We start from the raw sequence: 19494 nt of genomic DNA, 5'->3' as shown, positions 1-19494 counted from the left end.
GTTTATGTAAACTTCTATTATAATTTCACATCTAATTTGGTGTATTCATTCTAGAAAGTTAGTATTAAAATTATGGGGATGTTGTATGGTTGCTTACATGTTAAGTCCTCCAGGACTTTGAAGATCTGTAAAGCAGACCTGATGAGCTCATATGGCATCAGCAGTTTTTCATGTGCAAGGGACTTCTGGAAGTATGGGGGACGGGGTGTATGAGGTGGCCCACTCTAGTCAAAAAGTCCTAGGAGTCGATACCCGATTTACACCATACTAAACATAGAGAAAACCACCTATACTAGCAGCCTGGGGGGCAAAAGAGGGGAATATGGGATGCATGCTGGGAACAGGGATGGAGGGAGGACAACACTGGTGGTGGAAACACCCCTGATTCAATATCACTATGTACCTAAAACATTACTGTGAAAGATTTGTAATCCACTCTGATATAAATAAAAAAAGAATGTATAAATAAAGATAAATAAAATTTAAAAATGAAGTCCTAGGAGATGTCAGTCAGTCATTTGCCATACCTTGAGTTTGGGGTTGCTAGATTTTTCCACAGATATTAGTGGGAAAGCTGTGAAGCTAGGCCATCGGTGTGGCATCTGTTTTAGAGTGTGTCTATGTGTGGCTGCCTGAGAGCTTCCCTGGATTTCGGGATTTGCCCCAACATTCTCCTGGAGGGGTAGCAGCTCTTTGAGAGATAATGTGTATTTCTTTTTTGTTTTGTTTTGTTTTGTTTTTTGTTTTTTTGTTTTTGGGCCACACCCGGTGGTGCTCAGGGGTTACTCATGGCTGTCTGCTCAGAAATAGCTCCTGGCAGGCACGGGGGACCATATGGGACACCGGGATTCGAGCCAACCACCTTTGGTCCTGGATCAGCTGCTTGCAAGGCAAACGCTGCTGTGCTATCTCGCTGGGCCCGATAATGTGTATTTCAATCAGCAAGAGTTGACACCCTTATGTCTTTCCCCAAGACTTTGTTACTTTATAAGACTGTATATGTTTATCATATGGTATTTGCTTATATATATACATATTTTTATATGTTTGTAATGTTGATATGTTACTTTATATGATTTTGTATATTTAGCATATAGTATTTGCTTTTATTAAAATTTGAAATAATTTTAGGTCTTATTTTTAGGTATGGGAATGCTCACTTTTTTAATGTTAATTCATATAAATTGCTTTTTTGATTTATACAATTTTGGAACACTGTTTTGGGATAGAATGAGAAATATATACTCAGATCAAATTTTATTATTTCTTTAAATTTATTTATTTTGGTTTTTGGACCATGCTCAGCAGTGTTCAGGGCTTGCTCTCAGTTTTGTGCTCAGGAACTATTCCTGGCAGGCTTGGGAGATCCTATGGGGTGCCAGGGATACAATCCTGAGTCGTCATATCCAAGGTAAATGCATACAAGGTAGGTGTTATCTCTCTTGCCTCTTAGCTCAAACTAAATGTAAAATACAAATTGTTCTTTTGTTACTTCTGCTCAATATAGCTAAGCCTGTCATAATTGAGACTATTAACTATTTTTTATAAAAGATTCACTAGGGAAGACTCATGAAGTATGATCCAGGAATCAATCCAACACATCCCAATAATTCACTAATCAATTATTGCTTCATAGATGCAATAAACTCTATTGGAGTATATAAAAATTCTGTGAAATTTTAATTTTAAAATTTAATCATCAGAAAAATTAATTTCCTCACAGTCCTTGAGTTAATTTCAAGGGCAAGAAATTAATTTCTTTATACAGTCCTGTTCCACTCTCAACTACTTGCAGTCCATTCAGCAAGAGTAGAGTGGAAAGACGTGCCTTGGGGTACTCTGCATTTCATAAAAGTTCCTTCCTAATATGGACATAGAGGAGGCTCAGATTGTGTGAGCTGGATAAATATTCAAAAATACTAATTTTTTCATATAGCAGCATACAAAAAACAAATACCATGAATCATCAAAATAAACAGAATATAAGGGGGAAGGCAAAAGATAGCAACAGAGTTATGGTTTTAAAAGATGGGCAACTGACAACCTATTCATTCAGCACAATGTTCATGTCAAGGAAAAAAAAAATTGGTTAGCAATGAATAGTTGGTATTTAATGATTCCCCAGTAAATGGCTGACTTCTATGACTGTGTCTCCTAGATGTGACTTGCAGAAATTCCCTTCATTGTCTTTTGCTTGAATAAAATTCAGCAGTAAGTTCCTTACAGCAAGGTAACGTTTCAAAGTTATCTCTAGTCCTTTGCTCTAGTTGGAAAAGAAAACCTAAGTAGAACTTTCTCAGAATGAGTTTGGAGGTTTTCTTTGATTCTATCTGAACTGCTTGTCTCCCCATAGTTATGAACAATTTAAAGACAGTCTGTATAACTGTATGAGATGAAATATTTAGTAAGCACATGATAGTAAGATAATGCAAAGTTCAGTACACAACCTCCCAAGCTATTAACATGTGTCTTCCAAACAATTAGAAGAATCAATCATCTGTGCTGGGATAATGCAGCCTCACAGGTTATGTTAAGAGATGTGAGAGGACTTAGCTAATGAATCCGGAATCTGGATAATGGGTACCCATGGAGCTCTTGAGCTCACCATGTTGATAAGACTGCAAACCTCTCTGCTGCAAGCATGAGCACACATTACCAAAAAGGTTTTCCCTTCACTCATGCCTGTGTTTGAGCAGTTTAAAGTGACTCATTAGCACCATCCATCTGATGGAAACTTTTAGAAATTATCACAGCCACTATACAGGTAAATAGATAAAAAAGAAAAAAGAAAACCTACAGGGATGGGAAAAGTTTTTTCTTCCAAATGTTATTTAAACAAACATAGCATTATTATTTAAATTGTATGCCTGGAGCAGATAATGCAAGTAGACACGGGTAGCCAAGGAAAAGCATGTATGTGTATGGCTCATTGCACATACCAGGGTTAGACTACATGGTCCCACAAGCCTTAATTGATGACAGATGTCATCTGTTTGGTGAGAATCATAAGTCTCAAGTTCTCTACCATGGCTGAACACTAAAAATAGTTGTCTTTATTTCATGTGCCTGAATTATCAATCTCCTAACTTGTGTAAGTATGTCTTCTAGAACCTATTAGCATAATTTAAAAAATTTGTAGCAAGGAGCCAGAGCCATAGTACAGTGAGTAGGGCAATTGCCTTGCATGTGGCTGACTTACGTTATATCCCCTGCATCACAGATGGTACCCAGAGTATGCCAAGAGTGATCTCTGAGCTGAAAGCCAAGAGTAAGTCCTCTGCATTATCATGTATGACCCCAAAACAAAACAAAACAACAATAACAAGATATAGAAATGGGGAGTTGTTGGGTTTCTCAGCAATTAAGTCTAAGCTAAATACCAGAAAACTGAGGCAGGTGGAAGATGTCCCATACCACTTTATAATAAAGGTCTGGGAATCACATATCAAGTGCTCCTAAGTGACTTCTCTTGTCCCCATCACCTCCCACATCTCCAGATCTGCTGCTGTAGGCAGGCTTCCCCAATCCAGTCAGTGTAATCATCTAGAAAGTTGCAGATTGAAAAGATTCAGCTATGTGGATCCTGCCTACAGGGAGCACTTCCAATAGTTCCCTCCAGAAGAGACCACGTGCAGAACTCAGATTTCATGGGAGAATTCAACGTGACATATCTGAATGTGAGTTAACATCCTTTTCTGTATCTCAAACTGCTGTCTCCTTCCTTATTTCTCACTCTAATGACTTACCCCCTAATAGGAGCTTCTTAACATTAGTGCAGCAGGGACGCTGATGCTTGCATGTGATTTTCTTTTGTAAATTTATTTTATTGCTACTATTTTAAAGTTCCATGATTTACAGAGTTATTTATAACTGAGTCTCAGTGCCAATCACACTATCAGTGTCAACGTTCTTGCACCCATGAGTGTTCCCATGTCCCCTCTCGCCTCAGTGAGTATCACAGCCACATATCTTTTTAATTAAGAAAAAGCTCACATCTCAATAATTCAGACCACAGGAAATTTAGACCAGGTCTATGAATAACCCACACTAATAAAATTATGAAAGTTATATTTTAGGTATAATTGAATCCCAGATATATAAAATCCCCAAGTGTACAGTTTTCAATAACTTAGATGTTCACTTTTCTATTCATGAGCAGGCATACCATTCTCAACAACTATGTCAGTTTATGCATTTAGACACAAGTGATCACACACAAAAATTTAGCAACATATGTTCCCATATTACCCTATTCTGGAAATCCTCACCAAATGGAAAACACGAAAAGGAGGCATTTGCCAAGAACCAGCCAACAATAATTCTCACTTTGTTTACTTCTTAGTTTTAACATAGACTTAGAAGTTCCTGAATCTATTTCTAAACTATAATCCTTTCTCCTTTCATGTAAATCCCAAAGCTTTCTCTTCTAGTCTTTTTGCCTTTTCAGATCTGTGTGCACTTTAACTCATAAACAACTCCCTAGAATAAAAATCAAGGAAAGTAGTCTTCCAAGTGGAATCCAGCACTGCTCAACACAGAAAAAAATGTCAGAATACTGAGCTCATCTGGATCTTAACTGCCTGGGTTTAAATCTCAAGTATTTTATTATTAGCAAGATAATAAGGCAAGTAAATAAATTATTAAACTCTCAGGATTCCCTTTCCTTGTCTACAAAATAAGAATAACAAGAGTTATAACAAGATAATGTATGTCAAAAGTTTGTAACAGAACCTAGACCACAGTAAGGTGCAGTGAAGATTTATTACTTTGTAGATGAGGATAAAATAAAAGAACCAGGAGGATTTTTCCCCACTGTTTTCAGGCATCATCTGGTGTCTTTTTCTTCTCATGTTTAAATTCTTTTTGTTATCAGCAAAGTAATAGAACAAAAGCGCCCAGAGGTGAAAGTAAATCAGGTCAGAAAAGAATCAGAGATTGACATTGGTTTCCAAAATAGCATTAAAAATGAAGCTTAAACTGTCCTATTTATAAAGACCACCCACCTTCATAGAAGGGTTTTCAATAAGCTTTTTTGACAAAGGGATGTCTAATTATTGCTGTTTTAGTAAATTCCTTACCTGGAACGCCACTCGATGGGTTCACTTGGTGAATAATGGGAGTCTGTACCCTGGAAAACTGTTTAAAAAATAATAGCACAACTGAGCATTTCATGAGAATTTCATACAACATAAGAAATGTAAGTCATGATTGTATTTCCTCAAGTCACCCTCACTTTAATTTCTAACTTTATATTTTTTGTGAATCTTGGATGATGGATATCATTATGTTCTTCTACAGATGATTATCATATAGCAGTTTGTCCTGCCCTCACTGCGCACACCGTGGCAAATCTGTTTCTGAGACACGCCCAGATCATGTTTCACCAGAAGGAAAGGTAGGCAGGCCCTGCTTGAGAACACCAACTTTTTTGATCATTTACTATACCTTGATATTGCATCATATGACTTGCCATTTTCTAGGCAATAAATTTTGATTTTGTTTTCCATCTCCCAACCTCCTTTAGATACCTGAACTTTTATCCTTACCACTTAACACTGTCTTTTATTCGAAAAACTAAAAGTAGTAAATTGGATTTGTTTTGGTTTGAGGTTTAGGATTTTGTTTGGGATTTAAGCTGTGTAAGTGTATTATATATTTTTTATTTTTATCTTTATTTTTATTTGATCTACTTCCAGGACACAGGGGATAACCTTTCCAGAATGTATATAGAGACAAAGAATCAAAAGTCATCAGATCTGTAGAATCAATGGACATTTGAACAAAGCTAATGGTAATTCAGCAAGTGGAAGCTTTGATGTATTGATCTACAGAGCTGCGCAGTCTATCAATAATGTTAGTTTTCTCATTCTGCAAAGGAATGTATTAAAAAACAGTTTACAGGGGAAAAAATTCAGTCAGAGGGTCACAATAAGAATGCTGTGACTTCAAGAGCTCAGTGAGATGTGATCTCACCAAAAAATAAATATGAATACACTATACATACAATTGCCAAATAAAATGGCCTCCTATTTCCCAGTTTCCAAGACCTTCACTTCCTTGGAACCTCATTTATACTATTGTCATTTCCATTGATCCTTTATCTTAGGAGCCAAATAAAGCACGGAGAGTTGTGGTTAGTGTGCCTTCTCACAGATGTCTAGAAATGGTCACAAAAGCAATAATTCCCAAGTCAAATGAGTCTCTTGATTTCTAAACTGAAGCATTAAATCTACCACTCAGTGCAGGATTCTTCTACCAAAAGTTGAGAAGGTGATAGTGCGATTCTATCACCCTCTACTAAATTTTCAGTGATTGGGAAAATGAGTTCAGAGTTAGACCTCAAACAAGGGCTTCAGTTATGAGTACCTCTGAGCTGACACAACAAAAAACAATGGTAACTTTCTAAGAGAAATAAGACTCTGGTCACCCACCAAGGCTTAGCCATGACAAAGTGAAAAATTAATGAGCTTCCAAATCAAACTTCCCACCTGCTGATCCCTGAGTCCAAGTGAAGTCAGTGGCAGCAAGATGAGGGTGAGGAGAAGCTTCAGATTAGAATGAGAAAGCCACAGCCACCAGCTGTTTGATAAACCTGTGAGGTGCTCAAATTTGTCAATGCCTGCAGCAGGCTCTTTGGAGTGGACTGGTGGGATGGAATTAAATTTTAATACCCATGGTTCCCTAGTCCCAGTCCCAAAACAAAGACACAAGGAGTTTTATTTAGCTTGGAATGTCTCTCATTAACTGCAACCCCTGGTGATTTTTCATCAACTCACCAAAGCTAGTGGAACCACTGAAGGACTTGTTTTCTTTAATGTGCAATTTTGAGATGTATTTTTTCTTTTCTTACCCCTTGCTCAAATTTCCCATCTTTAATAAGTAGGAAAACTACTCTCTGGGGTGAAAGGAACATCAAAACCAAAAAAGCAGTATGGTGATTAGGAAGCCACTCTGGTCTTCTCTGCTTTATTATATTCACTCAGACAGTGTAGAGGTGGGGGTGTGGGTCTTAACAAGAAAGAAGACTTTTAATTTTCTCCTTTCCACTACATATGTGCAGAAGCAAAAATCCAGAAAATAAGATTCTCAGACTGAGAAACTAGTTTACTAAATGTAAATGGACAGTACGTCCTAAATTAGGAAACTACATTGCCTTTAGAAATGGTAGGTCTTGGGGTATTGATGATGGGAATGTTGCACTGGTGAAGGGGGTGTTCTTTATATGACTGAAACCCAACTACAATCATGTTTGTAATCAAATTGTATAAATAAATATTTTTTGTTTTTTCAGGCCACACCCATTTGATGCTCAGGGGTTACTCCTGGATATGCGCTCAGAAATTGCCCCTGGCTTGGGGGACCATAATGGACGCTGGGGGATCAAACCGCGGTCCTTCCTTGGCTAGTACTTTCAAGGCAGATACCTTACCTCTAGTGCCACCTCATCGGCCCCAAATAAATATATTTTAAAAAAAAAAGAAATGGTAGGTCTTTCCAGAGAAGAGTTTGAGAAAAAACACTAATCCCAGACTGTATTGTGCTTTTATGAAATTCTCTGGTGGGAATCCAGTGGGAAATATTGCCATATCAATGAGGCATTGATGAATCTCTTCTTCTATGAAAACTAGGATTTACACTTTCAGAGATCATTTTCTTGTAAAACAAATCTGAAATGGACATTGAGCTGAAGCAGACAAAATTAAGCTACAATGTGCATATTCATTTCCTAAAATAAGTCATTTTATATGTTTATTGACTTATGAAACACATAACTCTCTCTCCTTCTCTTCCCTCTCCCCTCTTAACCTCCTCCACTTCCTCCTTTCTTTTACACCCTATCTGAACTTGAAAGAGAATTCACCAATTTCCTTTATAATCTGAGAGGGGAAATCAGCCAGGAAATAGAGAGAGGGCAAGGTGGAAGTTAAGACCTGAATGCTTCACCTGCTGAAAGTTAAGATCATCTTGGCTGTAAAATGCAAAACTGACACAGGGACCATCTGGACATTTTGAACATAGGATATTTTAGTGTTTAAGTGAAGACTTAGAATCAAGATGCAAACCCGGATTCTGCCATATACCACTGCATGTCCCAGGCAAACTATTTCATCTTCTTAAGTCTCGGGTTACTGATCTATAAAAACAGGGTTATGATAAACAAACCCATAAATAATTAATATACATAAAGTTCTTAGGTAGAACTTGACATATGTGTGCTCAATTTTCCATTAGTCTAGTCACAGAAACCTGAGAACCACCAATGATGTTTCCCCTTATCATAGCGAAACAAGTTTCTGGCTGCTTTGCTCAATAAGGTTGCATTACTTAGCGATTTTTAATTGTAAGTTGCTTCCTTACCAATGGACCAGACAAACACAACTTTCTCTCAGCTGGAGCACTTACCCGGAAAGTGCAGCTCTCTTGTGGTCCAGAGTATGTATTGCCTACAACCTGACCCTGAGAGTGCACTTCTAGGTAGTAGAGGCCTTCATCTGCTTCAGAGGGCAGAGATCTGAAAGCAGAAAGTGAAAAATTCTGGTAAGTCAAAAGCCATAAATTGCCAAAATTGGCAATCTTATTTAACCAGTTCTAATTCCTTTCTTGTCCTTAGGAAACAGAACATAACAAAGTTTTCTGTATTTCAATGTTTACCTCCTAGATTTCATTTATCCACAAAACTGTAATGATTGGATCTTTAACAAAAGAAGTGATGACATTTTTCACTTAAAGTCCCCAAATTTAAAAAACTTCTACCCTGTTTCTCATAATCCTAAATTCATAGGATTTTAAGAATTAGAAAAGAAAGACAAATACCAAATGATCTCATTCATATGTTAAATACAGAAGCAAAGAAAGAGAACAGATCATGGGCAATGAAAATAAACTCTTAGTTCTGGTTACAGAACTGAGGCTATCAATCACGGCAGAAGGGTGGATGGAGGCTAGGAGGTAAAGTTGAAAAAACCTAGTGACAGTGTTGGAAGGAGATGGCACTTTCGTGATTATTATATTTGAATGATAATTTGATAGTGATTATTATTCAGTTATTATTTTAGAATAATAATTATATAGCAATAATTACAAGTATCATTTTAACAATATTGAAATTATTTCAAAAAATAGCAAACATTTCAATAATCATTTTTAAATTAAATCTTTTAAAAAGAGAAAGTAGAAAAGCACTTTGATAAATAATCTAATCCTAGTTTCCTTATTAATTTATTTATTGGGCTTTGGATTCATTCCCAGTGGTGCTCAGGATTCACTTTCTGGCTCAGGGTTCTGCACTAAGAGAATCCCTTCTGACCAGCTCTGGGGATCAGAGAGCATGCAAGGCAAGCATCCTACTCACTATAGTATTGCTCTGGTCCCTCTTTATATATATATAATATTTTATAATATATAAAGACAGTTCCAGATAAACTAATACAGAGTGTATGTCAACACCACAAATTAAGGGCATTTAAACCCAAATTTTCATCTTTATGATATTTTATTATCTAAAAAAATAAAAGGTTCTTAATTTTATATTCAACCCACTAGTCCACATATCTTTCAAGTTAATCTTATACATTCCCCAACTTTTTAAATATTTTAGCAATTAATTTGTCTCAGCGATTGACATTCATGTTGGTTTGGTAAGCACTGGACTATGATTAAAAAAGAAGCTAGATGGGAGGTTGCCTCCCCTCAAATTTTCTCACTAGAATTTTGATTACAACAGTAGTTTTATTCTGCACTGCAATATTTAATATGCTAACGATTGACCCCTATTGGCACTTCAATGTGGTAAGTCCCAATTAAGAACACAGTAGATTTTGAAGACTTGCTATGCAAATATAAGTATAAATATGTTATTAATAATTTAAGATGATTATGTTGATTAAATATTGAAATTATATTTTGAATATATTATACAATTAATATTAATATCATCAGAAAAATTTAAACTACATTTTAATTTATATTTTGATTAAGCAATACTAATTTATATGCCACAGATCCTATTTTGGCAAAAACACATATGCCTTTATACAATGCCTGATATTAATTATATGAACATGTAATTTTTAAAAATGTGAATGCTAATTGAATTTTTTTTACATATATATCTTTTATCACCCCAAAAACCAAATACACATTTTTCTTCAAAGAACATAGGACATTCTTCAATATATACCACATGCTGGGTCACAAAACATACCTCCATAAAATTAAGAGAATATAAATTTAATTATTTATATTAGACCACAAAGCATTGAAACTAGAAGTTAATTAGTAAATTACAAATAGAATTAATAAATAATTATAAAAACATGAAATTAAGCAATTTATTACTGTCAACCAATGATCAGAGAAAAAAATCATAGAGTAAATCAAAAGATTCCTGGAAACAAATGAGAATAAGGACACAAGCTATCAGAATTTGTGAAACACAGCAAAAGTGATATCAGAGTAATATTTATAACTTTGCAAACATTGCACTAGCCTAGGGAGGACTGCCGTTCAAACCCTGGAATCCCATATGGTCCCCCAAGCCAGGAGCACTTTCTGAGTGCATAGCCAGGAGTATGAGGTGTGCCCCCCCCAAAAAAAATTCTTTTCAAAAGAACTTCATAAGAAGATGAAACACTACATGATTTTTTACCCTTGCCACAATTAAATTAAAAGTAATATCACCAATACTAAATCTGCCTTAAAAATAAAATAAAATAAGGAACAAAATTGCTTTGTATTAATTTGCCCATTGTCTTTTATTTCATAGAAAGGAGGACAGGTGTCTTTTTATAGCATATTTTTATTTCTATCTGTTTAAAAAATTGACTTCAGTTGCAGTACTATGGGGGCTGCCAAATTTAACACATGGAAGGACATACCCTGCTCATGGTTTGGCAGGATTAACATCATTAAAATGGCAATACTCCCCAGAGCATTGTACAGATTTAATGTGATCCCTCTAAAAATACACATGACATTCTTCAAAGAAGTGGATCTGACACTTTTGAAATTCATTTGGAACAATAAACACCCTAAAATAGCTAAAGCAATAATTGGGAAAAAGAATATTGGAGGAATTACTTTCCCCAACTTTAAACTGTACTACAAAGCAATAGTTATCAAAAACAGCATGGTATTGGAATAAGGACAGGCCCTCATATCAGTGGAATAGGCTTGAATACTCAGAGAATGTTCTCCAGACATACAATCACCTAATTTTTGATAAAGGAGCAAGAAATCCTAAATGGAGCAAAGAAAGCCTCTTCAACAAGTGGTGTTGGCACAACTGGCTAGCCACTTGCAAAAAATTGAACTTAGAACCCCAGCTAACATCATGTAAGAAGGTTAAATCCAAATGGCTAATTGAATTTTATATTCACATTTTATCCAATGAGTATATTTTTGAAGGTAATATTTCTTTTCTTTTAAAAAGATAATAAAGGGATAGGGGTATGACTCAGTGGTAAAGTATCTACTTTGCAATCTTGACCATGCAAAGGTTTGATCTTTTGCATAAAAAATAGGTTGGGTCTTTTTGTGGGGGGTTGGGCCACACCCAGTGACACTCAGGGGTTACTCCTGACTATGTGCTCAGAAATTGCCCCTGGCTTGGGGGACCTTATAGCATTCCGGGGGATCAAACCTAGGTCCATCCTAGGCTAGAGAAAGCAAGGCATACACCTTACTGCTTATGCCATCGCTCCAGCCCCCAAAATAGTTTTTTAATTAAAAAAATTCAATATGGGAAAGCACAGTTACCATGTCGCCATAGACTAGATTTATTCACAAAAGAGATATAATACAAACAGTGAAAAATAGTGGATATGCTGACCACAGAGCTAAAAATTAGGCAATCTTGAGGTAGACTAAGTCCTTGCCCTGTCAAAGCCACACCAGTTGCACCCATCACTCACAATCACGGCTTCACCAATGGCCCTGCTCATCTATAGTTCTCTGTAGGGACACAAATCTGAGCAAAACTCCAGTTATGATGATATTTTGGCTGACATCACCAGGACTTTTCTATAGTGAGTATGGTCACCCTTTCCTTGCCTTTTCACTCTTCAAGACGGCCTAGTAGTCAAAAAAAAATACACCCCACAAAAACTGCAATATCCACAATAGTTATTGGAATTTCTGGACTGTGCAGCCACATTTGCACCTTTGTGTCAGTCCCCATTTTCTTAATACTGTCATCTCGGTAGGAACATACCAATTGAGACAAAAATGTGTATTTGAAGTCACCTAATGTTCAGAAACAAAAGAAGTAACAGAATGATCAATTAGCAACAAGAGCTTAAAACACCTTCTAACAATGATTTAAAGACCTCTTGCAAGATAGAATTACTTTCAGAAATTTGTTGCTATAATCTTTTCTTTCTCTTCTTTTTAAATAATTTTTCTCCAACTTACTTGGAAACAAATGTATTATGATCAACTATGTGAGTTATGTGACCCATAATCTTTAAATTAACTTATATTAAAATTTTAATGTGATAGAAAAATCAAAGGCACATCTACAAATCATTAGTACATTAGCACTAAGAAGACAGAACGTTTTATTTTTAGCATTCTTGACTTAGTTTGTAGTGATTTCTTATAGGACTATGCGCAAATATACCACAAAAACCTAGGGAAAATACAGAGCTCAGTTTTTATCCTAAGTACAGAACTATGGGGCCAGAGAGGTGGCACTAGAGGTAAGGCATCTGCCTTGCAAGTGCTAACCTAGGACAGACCGCAGTTGGATCCCCCGGCATCCCATATGGTTCCCCCCAAGCCAGGAGCAATTTCTGAGCCCTTAACCAAGAGAAACCCCTGAGCATCAACGGGTTGGTCCAAAAACAAAACAAAAAAGCAAAGACCAAGTACAGAACTATAAGGAAGTTCAGTTTCAGCAGATATTGACCATTTTCTTTTTTTTTTTGTTATTTATTTATTTATTTAAACACCTTGATTACATACATGATTGTGTTTGGGTTTCAGTCATGTAAAGAACACCACCCATCACCAGTGCAACATTCCCATCACCAAAGTCCCAAGTCTCCCTCCTCCCCACCCGACCCCCGCCTGTACTCTAAACAGGCTCTCCATTTCCCTCATACATTCTCATTATTAGGAAAGTTCAAAATGTAGTTATTTCTCTAACTAAACTCATCACTCTTTGTGGTGAGCTTCCTGAGGTGAGCTGGAACTTCCAGCTCTTTTCTCTTTTGTGTCTGAAAATTATTATTGCAAGAATGTCTTTCATTTTTCTTAAAACCCATAGATGAGTGAGACCATTCTGCGTCTCTCTCTCTCTCTCTCTCTCTCTCTCTCTCTCTCTCTCTCTCTCTCTCTGACTTATTTCACTCAGCATAATAGATTCCGTGTACATCCATGTATAGGAAAAATATTGACCATTTTCTATTGCAAAATACTGTGCTAAGTATGATAAAGACTCCGAATGTAGATTAAGTACATCTTCCACCTTCAAAGCATTTAATTTTACAAAAATTTGACAAATGGGCAACTGACATAAGTATTATAAGAGGAAGCACAAAGCTAAATATAGGGCCAGTAAAACCTTATGTGTTATTGTAAACTATGTCAACATAGTTACAGAAAGACCCTTCCTTCAGGAAGAGGATCAACTGCACAAAATAAAAGGACAAGTGAATATGTGTGAGGTCTCTGTGTACACACACACACACACACACACACACACACACATACACACACATATATATATTCTTTTTAGATGAATTGCTAAAATGAGAGTCTCACTCAAAAAGGTTGCAAACTCAACCTAAATTTCAGCTTTTATTTGCTCCATTTCAAATTAAAAAAAAATAACTTATTTGGGTGTTTTAGGAAAAGGTGATATTTGCAGTATAATCTGTTGATTAGCATTGCAATCAACAAATAATATAATGGGGAAATGTTCCTCAAAGGGTGAACCTAAAAATAAAGAAAATATTCATTTTTTAAGCTGAAGACTTATTATTAAGCAACAACTCTAAAATACAAGGTGGGATTGGATAAGTAGCGCAAGGAGTTAAGTTGTTTGTTTTGCATCAGCCATCCCAAGTTCAATCTTGGCATACATGGTCCCCCAGCTAGAGAATAAAACTTGAGCACACAGTCATGAGTATTCCACCACCATATGTGACAATAAATAAATAGATATATAAATAAATAAATAAATAAATAAATAATAAAAATTAAATAAGGGCCTGAGAGATAGTACAGAGGTAAGGCATTTGCCTTGCATGGAGGACAGTGATTCAAATCCTGGGATCCCATATGGTCCCCCGAGCCTGCTGAGGGCAATTTCTGAGCTTAGAGCCAGGAATAAACCCTGAGCGCTGCCAGGTGTGACCTCAAAACAAACTAAATAAATAAATAAATAAAACACAAGAAATAAAGAACCAATAGAAACATCATAAGCCAACAATTCTTGTGTCCTTAAATTCTATACAAATCATAACAAACGCAGAAAACAGACTGAGAACATTTTCTTTAGAAAATGTCCTTCACTGGGGCCGGAGTGATAGCACAGCAGTGCATGCAGAAGAATGATGGTTCAAATCCCAGCATCCCATATGGTCCCCCGAGCCTGCTGGGGGTGATTTCTGAGTGTAGAGCCAGGAGTAGCCCCTGAGCACTGCTGGGTGTGACCCAAAAACCAAAAGAAAAAATAAAATGTCCTTCACATAGATTTTGGGTTTGGACACAAATAGATAGGTTACAACTACATAAAAAGATAAAGTTGTCTAAATGACAATATGGTATCATACCACTCCTAGGAATATACTCTAGGAACACACATACACACATACACACACACACACAATACAAAAATCTGCCTTCCTCACACTTTATTTATTGCAGTGCTATTTATAATAGCCAGACTCTGGAAACAACCAAGATGCCTTTCAACAGATGAATGGCTAAAGAAACTGTGGTACATATACACAATGGAATATTATGCAGCCATCAAGAGAGATGAAGTCATGAAATTTTTCTATACTTGGATGCACATGAAATCTATTATTCTAAGAGAAATAAGTCAGAGGGAGAGAGAGATACAGAATAGTCTCACTCATCTGTGGCATTTAAGAAAAATAAAAGGCATTGTAATAATGCCCAGAGATGAAAGCCAGAAGGACCGTCTCACAATATGAAGCTCAGCACAAAGAGTGATGAGTGCAGTTAGAGAAATAACTACACTAACAACTACCATGACAATGTTAATGAATGAGAGATGTAATATGCCTGTCTTGGGTACAGTCAGGGAATGGTGAAGGAGGGAGATGGGGACATTGGTGGTGGGGATGTTGCACTGGTGAAGGCTTTTTTTTTTATGGCTGAAACCCAACAACAACAATCATGTGTGTAACCTTGGTGTTTAAATAAAGATATTATTAGAAATAAAGTTTTAAAAATAATAAAAATGGTATCATATATTGAAAATTTAATATCCATAGAACTCCATCTTAAAATAAAAGCAACACTACGTGTGCCTCCTTATAAACATCTCGAAATTCTTTACCATATTTTCATCCTCCCTTAATTCCTTGAGCCCTGATAAGAAATTCTTAAGGAGCATATTTAGATGGAATATTTTTAAACTGAAAATATGTAGGGGCTGGAGCGGTGGCACAAGCAGTAAGGCATCTATCTGCCTTGCCTGCGCTAGCCTAAGATGAACAGTGGTTCAATCCCCCAGTGTCCCATATGGTCCCCCAAGCCAGGAGCGATTTCTGAGTGCATAGCCAGGAGTAAACCCTGAGTGTCACCGGGTATGCCCCCCCACATAAAACAAAAATAAAAAGAAAATATGTAATTGCAGGCACAATAGGACTTGCTCTAATTAGCTACCCAAATTTTTGATAAAAGCAAAACCCTCATCCAGTCTGTTCTTGCTCCATTTCAAGTATACCTGGTCCTACACATCAGGACTGGCAAATCCAAGAAGAGAGGAGAGATATCACAGGGGATGCTCAGAAGTGCAGGTTTAAGTACATTGACCAAGTTTATCTCCAGCTGAGAGCCATTGGCTGGGTAAAGAAGATCAAGATCAGATTCCAAACCTAAACACAAGGAAAAGAGAAGGAAATCTCAGGTTTAGAAGAGTTGTAATCATAAAGGACAATATAAAGCATGACCACATGAGGGCATTGTGAGACACTGAGTTTGCTTCATTTGCTTTCATTTCAAAAATAACTTGTTTTTGGTTTCCAAAACCAAACATAACTACATATATATATATATATATATATATATATATATATATATATATAAAATGAAAAACAACTATTTTTCATCACATAAATGAGTGTTCTCCTTTATTAATTTATAAAAGTAATTTCTAACAAGACCCATTTACCTAAGTCTGGGGTAGTGGAGAGATCAGTTTACTGTGTGATTCTTTACCATGTAGACATAGATACCATAAGCCATGGTATCAAAGTTCCAATACATAGACACAAAGAAGATAACCGATATTCTACAGGAATCATAACCATGCTATGCACTTTCATAATCATCTCACTTAGATAATTCAGAGTAGTTGGGATTGGACACAGACAAGGAATGTGCCCAGTTTCTGTGACACTATCAAGTGAGTATTTGATAATAAAATAGGAAAGACAGAATGATCCTTATATGTCCATATCCTCTTAGTTTATATTTACATTAGTGCTTAGACAAGGCAGAAAGCCAAGGATTTATGTTTTAGTTATAAGACACTTATTTAGAAAAATATGAAGACAGAAAAAGAGGGAGAGTTACAAACTTTGAGAGGTGTCACCAGAGTGGAGAGAACAAAGTTCACACATTTCAGGTTGAGATATGCATGAACCCTCTGCTGAAGAATAGCTAAAGATTCACATTCTTTATCATTTTTTTTATCAACAAGTAAAACATTTGTTGACCTCGAACCCACCATCAAAAATTACTGTGATCCAAGTTCCTCCTGCAAGGCTGCCTTCTTCAGGTTCAATACGAAAACCCAGACAAGACACTACAAGTGAGAAAAAGACTGGTTTCAAAGGAAAGTTTTATATTTCTCTCTCTCTCTCTCTCTCTCTCTCTCTCTCTCTCTCTCTCTCTCTCTCTCTCTCTCTCTCTCTCTCTCTCTCTCTCTCTCTCTCTCTCTCTCTCTCTCTCTCCTCTCTCTCCTCTGTGTGTGTGTGACCAATGTGAATTACAAGGCTTTCACAGTTATATTTAAGGTACATAGTGACAGAGAATTAGAGCCATTCCCACCACCAGTTTTATCCTCAGTCCACCCCTGTTCCCAGCATGCATCCCATACTTTCCTCTTTGCACCCTGGACTGCAAGTGTAAAGGGAAGTGTTAATCCACTAGTTTTCACTGTACTATAGAAATGGAATTTTGCATTAATCAGAATAAGCAAAGAGTTTAGCACTGGTTTCTGGGTTTCATCCTTAGAATATCTAATCCAGTGAGTCTAGATATGGCTCCAAATTTTACATTTTTAATGAAACCATACTTCAATATTCCTATTTTAAGGAATCTCTCCTCTTAGACATCCATATCTCAGTGCTCATCAATACACTGCTGGATGTCTACGTACTTTTTGGGAAGTGTTCTACATATATATATATATATATATATATATATATATATATATATATATATATATATATATACAGTTTGCTCCTCTTTGAATCTCTAATATCTCTTCTCTCCCACTCTTTAATCAAGTGGTGAGGTTCAATTGTAAAACCATCATGTATTTATTGCATTTCTACTTCTCCAAAAGAAGAAAACATCTAGAACTTTGTTTCTAATCCTGTTCAGTATTTCTTCAAGTTTCCATCTTTAGAAGACATAATCAGAAAAACTTCCAAGATAAATGTAAAATTTTCCAGATTTTATTTGCCTTACCTGATAAGAAAAGGACTGAAACATGGAAAAAAAATGTTTTGTCTGTTGGTTTGTTTGTTTATTTGTTTGATTTTGGGTCACACCTGGCAGCGCTCAGAGGTTACTCCTGGCTCTACGTTCAGAAATCGCTCCTGGCAGGCTCAGGGGACCATATGGAATGCCAGAATTCTAACCACGGACCTCCTGCATGTAAGGCAAGCGCCTTACTTCCATGCTATCTCTCCGGCCCCAGCATAGAAAAATTTTTTAAGGAACACAATATATTTGACATGAGAGGTTGGTTAGAATGGGTTTTCCCAAACATACCATCAGTCAAGTGAGTTGATTTAGTCTCCATTTTACAGGAGTTCCTAGTGGTGTTTTGGCCAAAGAATAGCCAGTTGAGGAAGGCATTGTCATTAACTGTTATATAAGCTATTCCTTTGGGGAAAATAAGTTTAATTTTTTTTAAGAATTATATCAAGGAAGGAAAAAATTTTTTTTTAGTTTTTGGGTCACACTGGGTGGTGTGCAGGGGATACTCCTGGCTCTGAGCTCAGCAGGCATGGGGACCATATGGGATGCTGGGATTCAAACCATCATCCCTTCTGGATCAGCTTCATGCAAGGCAAATGCCCTACTGCCATGCTATCTCTCTGTACCCTGAAGAAATATTTTTAATGAAGTTAATAAGTAACACTCAAACAGAAAAATAAATATTACACTACGCACAATTTATTTCAGTGATGATCCTTCAACACTCCCTCCCAAAATAATATTTTAAGCATCAATAAGTTAGTTCTTAAAGTACATTATTTTATTTTATCTTTGATCCCTTAAAAACACTTCCCACTTACCAGTCAAAAGTAGTATTTGAACATCCATCATAGAGATAAGACAGACAGACATCATTTTCACTTAAGTCAGTTGTCTCAAGATTTCTTTGGCATTTTCAGTTTTGTTTGGAGCATCATATGGTTTGTGCTTAATTTAAAATATAAAAATATACTATTATATTTTTCTTATATATATACTAATAATATATATAATAATACTAGTATATTAGTTCTACTAGAAATAGTATGTTTCTATATTTAAACTTTAGATATTAAGGAAACAAACAGTACAACTCTAGAGTTTCCAAAGGGACTTGCCATCTTTCTAAGCTGACGAGAAAAGAACAATCTAAGAAATATACATATATATGTATGTAAGTGTACCCATAAAAACATAGATGAATGCATGCATACATAACATCATTACTAAGTCTCCCTTGTCTCCCTTGAATTATAGGAAATTCTTTCCCTAAAAAAATTGTTTAACAAAGGCTAAATTTTAAAAATAAATTCCAGATATCAAAATACTTTTTTTTTTCAATTGGAAAGTACAGGTAACAAGTGATGGGAAGTGAGGAGTGAGAAAGAGGTTGCTTTGTTTTGTCTTATTCAGCAAGATAGTCCTCTAGCTCCCAATCAGTAGAGTTTAAAAAAACAAATATCATGTGGCAATGGGTTGAAACAGAACATTAAAAAGAATTTGGGGACATGTTTTATCCTAGAGAAAAAGAGCAAAGAAATAATGAAAAGAAATCTGGACTTTCCAAGTGGGATCCCAGGACTC

General features: G+C 36.1%; 1 protein-coding gene across 1 annotated transcript in view; it reads right to left on the bottom strand.

Annotated features, from left to right (window-relative positions):
• PKHD1 (PKHD1 ciliary IPT domain containing fibrocystin/polyductin) overlaps positions 1–18783 on the bottom strand; it is a 507893-nt gene extending 489110 nt beyond the window's left edge. Inside the window, exons 1-5 of the mRNA XM_049765224.1 lie at positions 18732–18783; positions 16928–17005; positions 15923–16073; positions 8404–8512; positions 5079–5136 (exon numbers count right to left, since the gene is read on the bottom strand). Coding sequence (XP_049621181.1) covers positions 5079–5136; positions 8404–8512; positions 15923–16073; positions 16928–17005; positions 18732–18783 — 448 coding nt within the window. The remainder of the gene's footprint in view (positions 1–5078; positions 5137–8403; positions 8513–15922; positions 16074–16927; positions 17006–18731) is intronic.
• Positions 18784–19494: the final 711 nt, after the last annotated feature.

Source organism: Suncus etruscus, chromosome 18, assembly GCF_024139225.1.
Source record: "Suncus etruscus isolate mSunEtr1 chromosome 18, mSunEtr1.pri.cur, whole genome shotgun sequence".
NCBI lineage: Eukaryota > Metazoa > Chordata > Mammalia > Eulipotyphla > Soricidae > Suncus > Suncus etruscus.
Note: the sequence above shows the minus strand (reverse complement) of the source record. Positions and strands in the feature narration are given on the sequence as shown.